General features: G+C 39.5%; 2 protein-coding genes and 1 non-coding gene across 3 annotated transcripts; 2 read left to right on the top strand and 1 right to left on the bottom strand.

Moving 5' to 3' along the window:
- The first annotated feature begins 3,177 nt into the window (after positions 1 to 3,177).
- Positions 3,178 to 3,368, top strand: LOC145420816 (U2 spliceosomal RNA). The gene has a single exon (XR_013902101.1). It is a non-coding gene; the product is annotated as a U2 spliceosomal RNA (small nuclear RNA).
- A 3,020-nt stretch (positions 3,369 to 6,388) lies between these two features.
- On the top strand, positions 6,389 to 10,176 carry LOC145420442 (uncharacterized). The gene is made up of 5 exons (XM_080289693.1): positions 6,389 to 6,795; positions 7,031 to 7,197; positions 7,320 to 7,518; positions 7,618 to 7,708; positions 9,688 to 10,176. Exons 1-5 carry the CDS (start codon positions 6,664 to 6,666, stop codon positions 9,888 to 9,890), a joined length of 792 nt encoding a protein of 263 aa, XP_080145819.1. The 5' UTR covers positions 6,389 to 6,663; the 3' UTR covers positions 9,891 to 10,176.
- Positions 10,177 to 10,852: 676 nt separating this feature from the next.
- Positions 10,853 to 15,619, bottom strand: LOC145420443 (serine/threonine-protein kinase pim-1-like). The gene is made up of 9 exons (XM_080289694.1): positions 14,211 to 15,619; positions 13,582 to 13,818; positions 13,331 to 13,456; positions 13,113 to 13,207; positions 12,927 to 12,974; positions 12,624 to 12,842; positions 12,354 to 12,534; positions 12,097 to 12,267; positions 10,853 to 12,007 (listed from the first exon to the last, which is right to left on the bottom strand). Exons 1-9 carry the CDS (start codon positions 14,269 to 14,271, stop codon positions 11,916 to 11,918), a joined length of 1,230 nt encoding a protein of 409 aa, XP_080145820.1. The 5' UTR covers positions 14,272 to 15,619; the 3' UTR covers positions 10,853 to 11,915.
- Positions 15,620 to 15,863: the final 244 nt, after the last annotated feature.

Genomic DNA, 15,863 nt, shown 5'->3' with positions numbered 1-15,863 from the left:
CCAATTACCACTGGGACCACTGTTACCTTAACCCTCCACATCTTCTCGAGCTCTTCTCTGAGCCTTTGGTATTTCTCAAGCTTCTCGTGCTCCTTTTTCCTGATGCTGTGCAGGGTGTACCCTGCCTCTCGCCCTATGACAGCTGGGATAGGCTCCAGCGCCCCCCGCGACCCTGAAAAGGATAAGCGGAAGCAAATGGATGGATGGATGGATGAATTTCAAATAAGCTCAATGTTTGTTTATTGTGCTTTAGTTATTTGTTGGCATTAGTTTATTTGTAAAATGATCCCATGCAATACAATTCTACTGTACTGCATTCTTTTTTGTTATTTTTATTCATCAGTCATCAACAACAAAGTTTGTTTTGTTTGTTTGGGGAATGTATTTTTTCGATCTGTTAGTTTTTGCAAATAAAAAAACTTTTAGTTTTTGTATTTCTATTTCGGATAACAGAGAAGCATATTTTTAACATAACTGCTGTGTACTGTAAACAATCGCTTTCAAGCACATTCACAGATCATTACGTTGTGGTTTATGAGCACTAGTGCTAATCATTTAAACAAGTAAATGGCCTGCATTTGTATAGCGCTTTCCTAGTCCCTAAGGACCCCAAAGCGCTTCACACTACATTCAGTCATTCACACACTGGCGATAGCAAGCTACATTGTAGCCACAGCTGCCCTGGGACGCACTGACAGAGGCGGACACTGGCGCCACCGGGCCCTCTGACCACCACCAGTAGGCAAACATGGGGTTAGTATCTTGCCCAAGGATATTTGGCATGCAGCCAGGAGGCAGCCTGGGATCAAACCACCAACCATCTGATTAGTGGCTGACCTGCTCTGCCACCTGAGCTACAGCCACCCAATAGTAAAATACTTAAAACACATTCAAGTATTCTTGACAGAATTGCAGTGTGCAGAAAAGACACTGAGTAAATACTGTATATTTCCTTCCCATGAGTATTATGTCAGTCAGTTTGATCGTCATCATTTTTACAAATGATAGAAAAATATATACCATAATAATACAATAGCTACAATAAATCACACCGTGTTCTTAAAAATGGTTGTAAAAGAATCAAACATTTATCACTAGTGTCCTTATCCTCACACTTCTATATTTTCCTTCTGCCTTAAAAATATGTTTCTGAATAATCAAAACTAAATGTAAATGAAGATGGTGTAGAAGCTCTAAACTAGCTTCAGTATAGCTTTATATATATTTTTTAAACTGCATGTTAACTACACTTTTTTTTAAATGATAAGTTAAACTGCTGTTGGACAGTTAGACCTGTGAGTAGTATCTATAAAATTTCTGTTATTAAGAATAGCTTGCAGCAACATATAATACTATATGTTGGATAGTTTGGTTTATGTGATCTGTTCGGGCTGATGTGAGTAAATGAGATGTACATATTTCAGTGCTTTCCTCTTTATGCCTTTAATAATGAAGATTAAAAAGGATTTAAAAATGGAGGATTTAGTGTTTAATAGCACATTACAGGGTTTCTTTTATGGGTCTTTTTTTTTTTTGCATGTGAAAGTTTCTAAAAAAGCAGAAGTACTAATGAGGAGGTTTTTGTCACTGTCTAAATCACTGTGGTACAGCTGCACTGGCAGAGTCATCCCATGTCTGACAGTAATACACTGCAGAGTCTCCTGTCTCTGCTCGCTTGATAATGAACTGGTAATCAATGTTTGATGAGGACTTAGAGTTGAATCTGTCTGAGGAGAATCCTGTTCCAAAGCTGGGTGAGCTGCTAGAATGATAAAATCTTAGAACATACTGAGGAACCGTTCCAGGAACTTGTTTATACCATCTAACAGAATTCCCATCATCTCTCTCTATGTTACAGTTGAGAACAACTTCTTGACCTGGAGAAACTGTGTGGACAGCAGGTGTTTGGGTCAACACAATCACTGCATCAACATCTGCCAGGAAACACAGAAAAAATAGAAGTTTAAAGTTTAGCTCTAAATATGAACTAAAAAATGGAATAAGAAGATCTTACATGTTAGAGCAGTGATGAGAGTGCAGAAGGTCCACAGCATGTTGTCAGTGTGAGGTGTAAATGATCTTTACTGTTTAGAGATGTGAGTAGGAGAAGAGAGCTGGAGCTTATAAAGAGGAGAGGCAAACTAAAGGAGGAGGAGATTAAAGAAAACTACTTTCACTCATAGATTAAATGATTCATGAGCAGTTTCACATTGTTGTTCATTGTTGTTTCTGATTCATATTCATCATTCATGCTCAAGTCTGTCATAAAATAATATTCTTGAAAAAGTTGTTGTAGCTGTTAGTGTGGCTCTCATTTTGGCCTTCTGTTGCTGTAGCCCATCTGCTTCAAAGTCAGATGTACGGTGCTCCCAAACATGCTCTTCTGCATAGCTTGTTTTGAAACATTGCACCAAAAACTGCTGCTCGCTGGATATTTTCTCATTTGAGTCCTCCATCCCTGTAAACCCTATGGCCGAGTGGTTAAGGCGTTGGACTTAAGCTCCAATGAGCGCATGCTCTCGTGGGTTCAAACCCCACTCCTGGTATAATTTGGAGCCTCATGACTGGTAAACTGAAATGTATCTATGGGAGCAACAATGATCAATAGGAGTTTTTAGGAATTTGCTGTGAGCAATATCCCCCCACCCAGTCACCCCCAAAAAAGCTGGGATGAAAGACAAATGAGAGGTCTGTACCAAGGTCGCCCCCTCTCAGTCTTACTGTACATGTTATATGTAGAACCGTTGGCTTGTGCAATTAGGGAAAGCCCAGACATAACAGGAATACAGTTACCGGGAGGAGAAACATTAAAAATTTAACAGTATGTAATTATTATGAAAACAATTATAACACCAAGAAAGTTATAAAAATGAATTGAAGACGCTCCGTCTCAACGACCGCTGATTGGACTGCAGGCGACCACGTGATTTTGAATCTCATTAACCGGCATGCGCTGACCGGCGTTTCAGAAACTAAAGTGTCGTCATATATGTGGCGCCGTTTAAAAACTGAAACATGCCGACCATAGTTATATTGTGATGTTTCGGAGGTAAAACGTCAGTAAAACATCGACCTGTCCTCTACCATTTGTTAGAAGGCGACTGTGTTCTTCATTGTAACCATGAGTTAGAGTTGCAGTAAGCAGAATGAGTCGTTTCTGTCGTGCGATATGTGGGTATCGCTTCTCGGCCTTTTGGCTAAGATCAAGTGTAGTATCTGTTCTTATCAGTTTAATATCTGATACGTCCCCTACCCGGGGACCATATATTAAATTGATTTTTGGAGCAGGGAGATGGAATAGGGGCTTGCTCCGTCCACTCCACGCATCGACCTGGTATTGCAGTATTTCTAGGAACGGTGCACCCCCTGAAGCTGTGAAAAACAAATGGCATTTGACTCAACAGTTTGTGCAAAGAATTTTCTTATACGCTAGATATATGCGTGCGTCTGCATATCTGGACATTGTCTTCGTGTAATCTTCCAAGGTTAGTCAGACTGAAATCTTGCGACTTAATATTTGTGAATGACTTACATTTAACTATTACCACAATTACTAAATCCTGCCACTTGGACTGACACGTGGCTGGACACACACTTTCTATGGGAAATCAAAAAAATATGTCGTTTTCAACTGCAGTTACACTATTCTGGCTCCAATCCTGCAGTTACCTCTGTTGTCCACTAGAGACCAATAGAAGTCTTTAAAAACCGGAGGCTGCCATCTACAAGGACTCATGTTGATTATAGGTTTAACTCTTCTCTTTCTCTACATACTGCAGCTTTCTGTCCTCTGTGGCTGTAAATTACATCGTTTGAAAAAAAAAAAAACCCACACAATTTTTTCTTGGCTTTTTAGCTAAAATCACCTGTATTGTCTGTTGTTTCCATTTGTGGATGGTTAATAGTGCAGAAGATTGTTTTTCTGTTTTCAGGATTACATGAAAACATTTTGGAACAGATCATTTTTGTATATAATAAATCTTAGGATAGTATTGGTTTTGATGATTTATAAAACAGCTGTGTGCCGTAGCCCTGGTAGTGTGGATCCTTAGTGTGTAAAGAGTAGATACCTCATGTAATATGTGTGAATGAAAATCCATGGACTTTATAAGAGTCCTCCATTTATGGCTATGATCCTAACAAACAAGATTAATCCGTTTCTTTCTCCTAGCAATCTTCCTGTTTCCTAAAGGAACACGCATGCACAATATATATGCACCAGGATGCAGTGGCGTGTCTAGAAAATTTTTGTTGGGGGGGCCAGGTAGGGGCACAGATTTGGAGAAGGGTGGCAGATGTAATTGGCAGATAATGTTAAAAACAATTCTACCAACCGTTCACCATAATTCAATAACCCTGTAAACCTAATAACCGTAACCTTATTAGAATGAGATTTTAACCACTACGGTGCAAAGTGTTTAGATACTGTGTTGATTAAGTACAAGAGATACAATCAGTCAGTGTTTATTCAGCATTCAAGGACATCAATATTTGCATAGTATTTTTACTGACATGTAGTGCACATGTGTTTTGGGCAAAAACATTTTTGAATATTAAAATACGAACATTTTTAACATACAATTGGCAAATTAGCCAATTCCAATGCAAAACCAATGCCTGTTAAAAAAAAAAAAAGAAGATAATCTTCTCACAAACTGGTGTTTGATTTTGAAACAGGAAAAAAGTGGAGAAACAACTGAAAAGACTAACATTTGAATAAAACCTGAAAGCAAGTAAATACTTTATATGCTGCCTTACTTTGGTAATATTGAGAACAACACTGGCTGATGATGAAATGCAGTCAGCTGGCATGGTGACACTGCCAGTATTAACCTGCAGGGCTGGACTGGGACAAAAAATTGGGCATTTTCACTACAGATTGGCCCACCAGGTATTAAAGCCATAAAGCCTTTGAATGAAAACAAATGCTGTTGTGACAGTGATGTACAGTCTTTTTGGTATATGTATGATTTCCATACATTTTACGTCAGATAAAAACTTTCTTCACAAGATTCAGATAATTATTTAATAAAAGCTAGATATTTTAAATGAGAATAAAAAAGAAAAGTATTTCTTTGTGCCCACCTTTCCCTGTTAATGCCCTACCTGGCCCCCTGGCAACACTTTGCTAGACCCGCCCCTGCACAGTTACCAGCTGTCAGGTACATAAAAAAAGGATCCTGGTGTTATTTATCTCTCAGAAACAGTTCATAACTTCAACTCATTCCTGTCACCTAAAAGGTAAACCTGTTTCTCCATCACCTGTTCAGCTCTGATGATTCAGTAAGGACATCTCCTGGTTTCATCTTCATGTTTCCCTCTCACCACATATCCAAACCGACATCATGACCAGCAGCTTTACAGCTTTACAGCTGTGGCTCCAGCAAACATTCTAACTAAATAAATTCTAACAACAGCTGATCAAGCTTAAACGTGCTGCTGCTGTTTAGCGCGACATCTGCTGGTTTCCTCTTTCTGGCTCAAAGTGGGTGATAAACAAACAAGAGAGACGATCAGCTGATCATTGATCAGTTTCATGATTGAAGTAGCAACAGGAGAGAGAGGAGAGATAATGAGAGGAGAAGAGGCAGCTGTGCAGCGTAAAGACAGAATAACTCCAGTTTTGTGTCTTTTTCCATCCTAGCTGAAGTCCGGGACAAACTGCGTCTCTTCTCAGCTCAATACCAAACGCGTAATATTTTCTCTGAATGAGGGACCATTCCATTTTTTAAGGAGCTGTTGGCAACTCTACTAACTAACCTTATGAATAAAATAAAGTTCACTATCAGTAACATCATAGCAACCGAACATCTGTATAAACTTGTCATGCTAGCTCACACAGTATGAGGTATTGTAACTGACTGTAAAAAGTCAGCACAACGAAAATAAACTCCACCTAAACTTGGTTTATATCTGACCCAGATAGACTGCAGGTCATAACTTCTTACCTGAAGTTCAGTTCACCTGACACTCGGACTGGTGGCCGCCTCGGGGCTCTCCTCCTGCTTCCCCTTCCCTCATCCACCTGCTGGCCTCTGTGGAAGCCCTGCCATAGCCACCACCAAACAACTGAGTTATTTTTACACATCGACCTGCATCTTATAACTCATAACTCTTATGTTAAGTGGGGGAACTTGCACAATCGGTGGCTAACTAAATACTTTTTTGCCCCACTGTACACTCACTGGCCAAATTTTTGTTAGATACACCTGTTGAGCTGCTCATTAGGTCAAATACCTAATCAGCCTATCACATAGCAGCAGCTCAGTGCATTTAGGCATGTATACATTAATAAGATGACCTGCTGAAGGTCAAAGGGGATTTAAATGACTTTGAACATGCATTGTTGTTTGTGTCGGACAGGCTTGTCTGAGTATTTCAGAAACTGTACAACCATCTAACCGGTTTATAGAAAATGGTCTGAAATGGAGGAAATCTCCTGTGAGCAGCACTTCTCTGGGAAAAAATCACTTGTTGGTGCCAAAGATCAAAAGCGGAATGAGCAGATTACTTACAGCTGTAAGGAAAGCAACATGAACTCAAATACCCACTTACTTCAACCAAGTTATCAAGAAGAGCACCGCTGAAAGCACAATACGTTGAACCTCGAAGCTGATGGCCTAGTGTCACCTGCTGGATAGAGGTGAAAACACAAAGCAAACAATGTCTCTTTCATCTGTTTCACAGCATGCACGGGAACTGGAAACTCGCCGAAGGGAGGCAGAGGAGAGAGAGCGGAGGAAGCAGAGGGAGGTGCAGCTGGAACTGGAAAGACAGCTGAAAGAGGCTGTGATGGTAAAAAAAAAAGTTTTCCACTTGACACCAATTATGTACAGAGTCTTTTCTCCTTGACTTTGATCTTTGAGAACTCCAGCAAAATGTTGACTGTCATTATAAAATTCACACCTAGTCTTTAATGATTTGGAAAAATGGTTATGACAGTCCAGGAAAAGGTAATTCAGGAATAGGTCAGTTTATACCGCTCTGTTGGTGCATCTGTTTATGTAGCTGTGTGTGTGTGTGTGCATAGATAAAAGACAGCATGCAGGCTGAGATGCAGGTGAAGGAAAAGGAGGCTGAACAACAGAAGAAGAGGATCAGGGAGCTGGAGCTGACACAGCAGCAGCTGGAAGTTGCCCTTAATATGGAGATCCAGGCTCGGCTGGAGGAGGAGAGGGCCAGACTGGAGCTTGAGCGGTAACAATGGATTTCTAACTCTTATTATGGCCCTTTATTATTTTATTTGTGATGGAGATCTGAGATATCCATGAGAAGTATTAACATTTTCAGTTGCTTCTTCCCTTTTTCCCCTCCTTCAGGTTGCTGCAGGCTGAAGATGAAAAGAGGAAACATTTCCAGCTCCTCCAGGAGCAGCAACGTACAATGCAAAACCTCAGCCCCATACAGGAGCTGTCAGATGGCAGTCCCGATGAGGACACCCCCTCAGCCCTCAACTCTGCCTCTCAGGAGCTCCAGGATCTGCAGGCATCTCGCCAAAGAAGTCACCAGCGTCTGGAGGTGAACAAGTTTGTTTTGACTGGCTTTGTGAGCAGCATCTTATTTAGTGCTCTTCTAAAACAACACTGATGAAGATGCCTGCATGATTTTTGTTTCCAGGAGGTTCAGGAGAGGCTGAGGAATGCCAGTCAACAGGTACGGCACTGGAACATCCAGCTGAACCGACTGATGACCCCCATTACTCCTGCAGGTGCGGTATTCACTTTGCCTCTTTGCAGCACAGACTTCTGGAACAGAGTGTTAGTATAGTTAATAACAGTGTAGACCAGGGGTGTCAAACTCAAATACACAGTGGGCCAAAATTCAAAACTGGATCAAAGTCGCGGGCTAACTTTAATATTTATTGAAATATATTTATTCCTCCAGATATAAGAATGAATCTTTTCTTATGGACTCAAACACATTTTGCTGAAAAACTGAATATGGAACAAGCAAAGCTTAATACTAAACAATATATATTAGCTGTATAATACCAGTAGGCCAGCTCTAATAGTAATTTGGTATGGCTTCGCGGGCCAAATGTAATTAGGTTGCGGGCCAAATTTGGCCAGAGTTTGACACCTATGGTGTAGACCATATAATCTGTCAGATAATTGCATTAAAATGCTACAAAAGGCACCTACCCCCAAACATGTCAAGAGATTCATTCAGTGACTTGAATGAAAGAATCTGACTCACCTCAAGTTAATTAAAATTAAAAATAAATCTTATTATGATTTAAACACGGAAATCTTAAAACGAAAAATAACCGCATGCACAGTTGTTACAGGCTGCAAACATGTTTTATACTGCTTTGAAGTCTGGGACAGCATCATAAGAGGCATAACTGATCTCACCATAGTCCCATGAAGACTCAAGATGAGTGTTTTCACGACTGCCATCTTGGTGTTTTGAAATCAGGCATGATGAATGAAGGGAAGAACTGTCTGTTAAGGTTCTCAGTCGTTCAGGTCATCGTAGTCTAAGGAGCTTGGAAAGAAAAGCATCTGGACTTCTTTAAGTTTCTTGAAGAGCATTTCACCTCTCATTCAAGAAGCTTCTTCAGTTCTCTGAAGAAATTCTGAACTGAAGAAGCTTCTCAGATGAGAAGTGAAACATCTTCAAGAAACTTAAAGAAGTCCAGATGCTTTTCTTTCCAAGCTCCTTAGACTGTAGTTAAACTTCACACACTGGACTTGTCAGTCACACATCCTTCGCCAGTAGGCATTCCCAGAATGATCTTTCCCCTTCTGACGCTTAGAATGACCAAATATGTGCAAAATGGACAATTCCACATGCCACCATGTCAGTCTTTTATTAAATATGACATGAAACAAATGACTGAGCCATTAAATTTGTCACAAAGGTGTTCACCTAATTCCAGGCAAATGGAATAGACTTCTATGGGACCATAAGTCTTTTTGCACTTTGACATTTGTTTTACTTTTCAGATCTGTAACCTATAACTTTTATACTGTATGTGTTTTGATCATAGGAGTCTACGGTACGGTAGTGTACAGAAGGAAACACACGTTAGAGGTTTTGCACAGGGAAGCAAAAGAGAACTTGCTCAGAGCCGGGCTGCACTGACGCGAGTCACACACAACGATCCAGTGATGAGTAGAAGCCACTCCCTGGCTTAAATGCTGGCTGCACTGATGAGGCCCAGGTGTTTCCTCCTCAGAGGGGCGTGGGCCGAGGGCGTGAACCCACCATGAGTTCCGCCCTGGCGAGAGAGAGAGAGAGAACACTACTAGTCAGCGGCCTGCTGATCCCATGGCCGTGACAGTGGGGTTCAAATCCCTTATTCAGATTAAGATTTTATGTGACATTACATTGGCAAAAATTAAATTTACTTGAATAATGTGAGTATTGGAGTAAGTACTTGAGTAGTTTTTGAATAACTTTAATTTTGTAATGTGCATATTTTATGAATAATGATGTTTCAATACTTTAATCTACTGAATAAGTAAGAATTAGACTTAATAATCTTTTTACTTTAAAAAGGGAAATTGTGTACAATCTTTTATTCTCCAAAATGCACATAATAAAAATGTTTTGGGGAATGTATATGCTTTTTAAAAACCAATTGCTTCTTACTTGATGCATGCTATAACTTTCAGCAAAACTGAACTAAAATTTGTTAACAAGCTTACCAAATAAGAAATGTTTTGTGAATTTTCTTTGCAGAGCGACTGGAAAGCCGGCTGTTATCAAAGCCCACATGCCCTAAAAAGGAGGACGCGCTGGCCAGTAATGAGTTCATCACTAAGTTTAAGATAAGAGTTGATCAGAATAGAGGCGATGATGAAAGTCTGGAGCATCAGTTGGAGGCTGCCAACCTGTCTGATGAATCGTTCGAGGCCCAGACAGAAGTCAACGGACAAATATGATCACAGACATTTTAAAAACGCGAGTTGAGAGTTAAGGGGGAAAATATTGTAATAAGTATATATTTGAATTGCACACTAAGATATAAAGTGATGGCAGCGAGCACAGTGTTGCAGGATTTAATTAAAAACACATCTGACTAAGACCAACTGAAATTTAGAGTTGTGTATAATAAAGTTTATTCATGATTAATAAAACAAATCTGTAATAATTTTCTTTCTCTTTTGTCCATCTGAATCTCGCTACAGCTTAAATAAAAGAAAAGAATGTGTTTTGAATATATTAAACTATTCTCTCTTTTTCTTTCTTTCTTTTTTTCTTGGTGGGTTTTCTTTTGCAATCAAACGCAACATTATACAATTATATAGTATAGTAAGAAATATCCTTTAACTTAATTTAGTATTTGTTTTTTCATTTTTGTTTTTATTGTTTCCCCTTCAGTTTTGTGCTCATAACATGTTCTAATCTGACATATTATGCAGTAAATTATTTTTGCAATAACTTAACAGGCCATTGTGGGAGCCAACATTCACTTATCAAAGACATATTTGTATATTCTGTGGGCTGCTTTATGGTTGTGTCATTTAGAAACATAAGCCACAACAGACTTCCACTGGAGAGTACTTAAAAATGTATTTTTATGTAAAGATATTTTAATAACTACTATATTAAGGGAGAACCTATTGTTACATGGATTAATTGTACAAACTGTAGAGAAATAAGTTTAAGCGTGCAACTTTTTATTCATTTTTAACTGTATTAATGTTTTTATGTTAATACAGCCGCCTCATATCTGTTTCCTCAGTGTTTTTTAAACCATGTACTCCATCTATGAGTAAGAACATGAATAAATTCCTTTCCAAATTTGTAGTTCTTTTTTCCAACACACAGATGAAGGTATTCTTTTGCACCAAGGCGTTAAAGAAATGCTAAGAAAAAATGAAAATACTACGTTGCAACCTGTGTGTGTGTGTGTGTTTATATATCTGTATCTATATAGATATAGATATATATGTGTATTCGTACCCTTTTTTCATCATCTAGTTTCCTGTGCCAGATCTTCTACTGATCCACTGAGGCAGACATGTAAAAAACATGAACTAAAGCATATTTCTGTATATAAACAGGACTTTAAATCTTTATCAACAGCTACTTTAGAGGAAATTCTTCAATAAACTGCAACCAAAGGCTCAACTCAGAGGACAAAACCCAACCTGTTATAAATAGTGTGACACCAAACTTTCTCTTGTGTAAAGTTACAAATAGGAGTAATTATCCACAGAAGCTTTTATACATAATGAAGTTATAATTCGTCCTGTAGAAATTGTACATTTAAGCTATATAGTTCCCTCTGTGATAACTCTGCTATGAATGCCTCTTATTAACTTTTATGCTTTTACAACCCACTATGAGCAAACACTCAGCAACAGTGGGAAGGAAAAACTCCCTTCTTGAAGGAAAAAACCTCTGGTAGAACCTGGAAATCTGTCTAAACTAGTTGGGGGTTAGAGCAACAGATGCAAGTCTTCAGATCATTTGCAGTGTGACTGTCTTTGTGCACACTTTAACCTGATTCAGTTTTCTTATTTGTCAAAATGCACCATGGGTAAAAAAAACAAAACAAAACAAAATAGTAATGAAGGAGAATCCTCAGCAAAGATGAATTAAACAAGTTTTATTTTGATCCAATTTTACTTTAAGTAAAACACATCTTTATTTGATGACTTTAATGTCATCAAATAAAGACAGTTTTGATGGAGCTCCTGACCCAGCCCAAGCTCTCTATGAAGACGAGGAAAAACTCCCCAGGGGGCCAGATCGATGGGAAGAAACCTCGGGAAAGCCCATTCAAAGAGAGATCCCCTTTCCTGGGATGGCTGGGGGGGTTACAGGAAGTCCGAAAAAGCTAATTTTTTATTTATTTATTTTTTAAGATTGACCCATTCCTGTCCAACAGAAAAAAGAAAGGAGGTTACCACAATGTATCACACTTATATGATAAGGTGTGAATTGTGTGTTTGTGTGTGCTATCTTAGCCAGGGGTGAAGCTGGAGCTCCTCCAGTGTTGGGCGCTTCTCCGGGGCTATAGTTAAACATGCCTCCAAGAAATTCTGGCATTCTTGAAAGAAAGAAAAGATCAAAAAGATGAAGATGATAGTTCTAGTGATCCAAGGCATCAGTGAATCTGGAAGTGTGAAGTTTTCTTACCTGTGGACAGACGCTTTTTGATGCTCAGTTTCTTTGCGAGGAACCTCTCGGTACTAAAGTGCCGTGCATGAAGCGCTTCATACAACACCACTCCCATTTGCCACACCGTGGTGGGTCCACACCTGTAGCAGCTCCTCCTGTACCACTCGGGAGGGGTGTGAAGAGGAGTGCCTAACAAACAGACACAATTACAATTTCTTCTAAAACAAAAGACACAAATTGCTACATCTGTGAAAAGCAGGAGCAGAATATGTTACCATAGAAGACGCGATACAGAGATCGCTGTTTAACAAAGCAGCTCAGTCCAAAGTCAATGATGCGAACTCGAGGCACATCGGAGCCGGTCTCAATCAGAATGTTTTCTCCCTTGATGTCCCGATGAAAGATGTGTTTATCCTCAAGTTCCTTTACAGCATCAACTAGTTGCTTCAGAATGACCTGGAAAAGATGAAAAACACAATAATGAGTTAATGCTTTTCTGCCTTGATTGAATGCTGTACAGTCTAAGGCTCTCCCAGTCAACCTACCTTGGCCTTGTCCTCTGGTAAGGTTCTTCCATATTCTGCTTTGTATTTTTGCAGGTCCACAGCGGGGACAGGTCTCTCCAGCACCAGGATCAGCTCTTTGCCAAGGTCGAACCACTCCAGCAAGGACACAGGTGCTGATATTCCCACTGACCCTTCTGCTTCACCTGCAAGTTTAACCATAATGGCCACTTCCACCGAGAGCATCTTCCCGCTTTCATCCTGAAATATTACAACAAAGTGGATGATGAGGAACGCCGCATTCAATCCAGTAATGTAAAACTAATTCAAGTGTTGGACGCTTACCGCCACTTTGCAGTAGACTTTATTTTTGGGAATGTGTTTGATGGCAACCTAGAAGACACAGAGCATTGGTGAGCATTTCCTCAGTATGACATAATGAAAGGTGGAAACACAGCAGACGTCTCAGTTTACGATATTATCCATTATCTGCGTTACTGCCTGTCTTACTACCATCATCTGAACACTTACTGGAAAACGATCTTCTATCCGGTAGCCAGAAAACACTGCTCCGCAGCCTCCTTCTCCGAGCTGGTGCTCCTCCACATATCTGGCTTGGAATTCACCTGAACAGACAAAACAGCAAATCTTGTTTTATTACAGCTGTGACACAAATTACTCTCCTCTGTAGCCTAAATGTTCCTTTTGCCCTTCCCCTGAATATAAAACCCAAGCTGCTTGCTACTTACGTTTTTGGTCTGCCACTGATTTTTTGTCCTGGTCCACATTCCTTTTTTTTTTCTTGGGTGACTCTCTGTCGTCTCCCGTGGCCTTTCTTTTGCCATTTTTTGCGCACACCTGTTTGTTGTTCAAGTCTGGAGATGTGGAAAACACCAAAAGCATATCAGCTCACTGGATGATAGACACAAACACTAAACACCAATATCTTAAACCTAGCAACCACACTTAATCTACCCCCTTATTCAACTAATTAGCCTACCTTTACCAGAGTCCAACGAGGAGGATGCTTGCTCCTTGTCACCGCTCATATGGTCAAGAAGTTTAGCCCTCTTTGCTCTCTTTGTTGTGTCCTCTTCATCTTGCACAACCTTGCGCTTCACTCCTTTGACCACATCTGAGCTGGTGGAAGGACCAGCCTGCTCAGCGACCCTCCTCCTTTTCATTGGGGTCTTCTTTTCAGGACTGGCCTTTCTTTTAGCAGTCCTGCTCTTACAATCTATAAACGACAACAACACAGTGGTGAAAAAGAGTCCCCGACATCAAGACTGGAAGCAGTTTGATGGCAAAGAATTTGAAATTGCTTTTGCTTAAATGATCACAAGTTTAATCTTGGGATGAAAAAAATAACTGATCAGTGCGAGTTGATACTAGGTTTACTAAGTCTTAGATCTTGATGGCACTTGTTGGTCTGTTTTTACTGTTGAGTCCAAGAATAAACTTATTACATTATTTTACCAAAAGACCGGTAACCTTTCTTTGATTAGACATCTTGTATTAAAGCTATTTTCAATTAAACATATGATTCAATTGCTCCAAAAATGATTCACACAGTGTCAACATTTCTAGGATTTGGATTTTACCAGGATTTGATTTTATTATTTTACTTACCTTGATCTCCCGAATCTTTCTTATCGGCTGGAGTGGCAATTTTTCTTGTTTCCTTTTTCATTGTAATTTCGGAGACCCTTTAAAATCGAAAATGTAAACCGTAATGAGCTAAGATTGAGTTAATATTCCTTCAAATGTGCACCCTTCAAATGCTTGACTTTTCTAACTGAATTCTGTAAGTGAGCTTTATAAGTAAACTCTGGAAACTACGGCAACACAACATAGAATCTTGCCTTTCAGTGACTTCACTGACTGCCAGTAGTTCAAAGTAGTTTACAGAAAAACACTGGCAGACAAAGCCATAATATTTCTTATAATTCAATCATTTCATATCAATTAAACAGTTTCTTTCATTATCTTTCATCATTTGTATAAAGACCTCATCTATGGATGACAGTATGAAGATTTGTGGTTGACCACACACATTATAATAAACACAGTGTCAGCTACATTGTCATCTGATTTAAAGTATTTATTATGTACATTTAACTGTCATGGTAGTGAGTCTGTGACCCAGTGTTTTGTGTTTGTTCATTTATATTCATTGATTATTCTTATGTATGTTTTTGGTTCTCTTTATTGTTTTCTTCTTGTGTTATATTCTTAGGCTTTAGGTTTCTGTTACTTTGCCTTGCCCCTGTGTCCCACGTGTCATGTCTAGTCACTCTTGTTTCCATGTTCCCCAATTTCTCCCCAGTCAGTCATGTCTCTGTGTCAACTCTGTGTCTTTGTAAAAGTCTCTTGTTTGCTGTTTTACTTTGATAGTCATGTGTGCTGTGTTAGTGTTTTCATGTCTGTGAAGGTTCTCAGTCATCTAGGTCATCGTAGTCTAAGGAGTTTGGAAAGAAAGCGTCTGGACTTGAAGTTGCTTGAAGATGTTTCACCTTCTCGGATGAAAAGAACTTAAACTTTGCTTGAACATCTTCAAGCAACTTAAAGAAGTCCAGACGTTTTCTTTCTAAGCTCCTTAGACTATGTTAGTGTTTTCAGTTTTCCTTCCCCATGGTCTTGTTGTTTGTGATTTCTCGCAGCTGTGCTCTCATCCTGTGTCTTATTCCCTCATTTATCCCTCTGTGTATTTAAGCCCATTGTTTTCCTCTGTTTGCTGTTGGGTTATCTGTGTATCATCCATGACAATTAAATGAAATAGCAAATGCAACTACAATTTCAATGAGATTCATTCCTGGCATTCTACTGCGGTGGCTGAAAGTAGACACCAAGCATTATCACTGTAACTGATGTAAATATTGGACTTGGAGGGGATTCGTCTGATAGACTGATGCAAACATTACTGTGAGGAAATTTTTGAATCTCCCAATTTTCTTTCTTTCTTTCTGAAAGAAAGTTGGTTACTGTATCACATTTGTATGGCAAGATGTGAATTCAGTATGCGTGTGTGTTTGTGTCAGAGAGGAGTTTATCTGAGCCAGGGGTAAAGCAGGAGGTCCTCCAGCATTGGGCACTTCTCCAGGACTTTGTTAAAACTTGTTTTCAAGACGTCTGAAATGAAAGAAGGACAAGAGATATCGAGATGATAATTCCAGTGATTCAAGCGATCACATTGATTTTCTGCAAAATTTTCGTTTTGAGAGTCATTCGGCTGGGCAGGGGGTATAACACATCTGCAATGCAGCAACATCTGCTCTCTGGGCC

The sequence above is a fragment of the Astatotilapia calliptera genome, chromosome 15 (assembly GCF_964374335.1).
Source record: "Astatotilapia calliptera chromosome 15, fAstCal68.1, whole genome shotgun sequence".
Lineage (NCBI taxonomy): Eukaryota > Metazoa > Chordata > Actinopteri > Cichliformes > Cichlidae > Astatotilapia > Astatotilapia calliptera.
This window is presented reverse-complemented; position numbering and strand designations above follow the sequence as displayed.

Excerpts from the sequence above, each read along its gene's own strand:
- LOC145420442 (XM_080289693.1), top strand. The coding sequence starts at position 6,664 with ATGTCTCTTTCATCTGTTTCACAGCATGCACGGGAACTGGAAACTCGC. Across the intron at positions 6,796-7,030 it reads AGCTGAAAGAGGCTGTGATG|ATAAAAGACAGCATGCAGGC; the intron begins GTAAAAAAAAAA and ends GTGTGTGCATAG. Across the intron at positions 7,709-9,687 it reads GACCCCCATTACTCCTGCAG|AGCGACTGGAAAGCCGGCTG; the intron begins GTGCGGTATTCA and ends TTTTCTTTGCAG.
- LOC145420443 (XM_080289694.1), bottom strand. The coding sequence starts at position 14,271 with ATGAAAAAGGAAACAAGAAAAATTGCCACTCCAGCCGATAAGAAAGAT. Across the intron at positions 13,819-14,210 it reads GAAAGATTCGGGAGATCAAG|ATTGTAAGAGCAGGACTGCT; the intron begins GTAAGTAAAATA and ends TGTCGTTTATAG. Across the intron at positions 12,843-12,926 it reads AAGTCTACTGCAAAGTGGCG|GATGAAAGCGGGAAGATGCT; the intron begins GTAAGCGTCCAA and ends GTAATATTTCAG.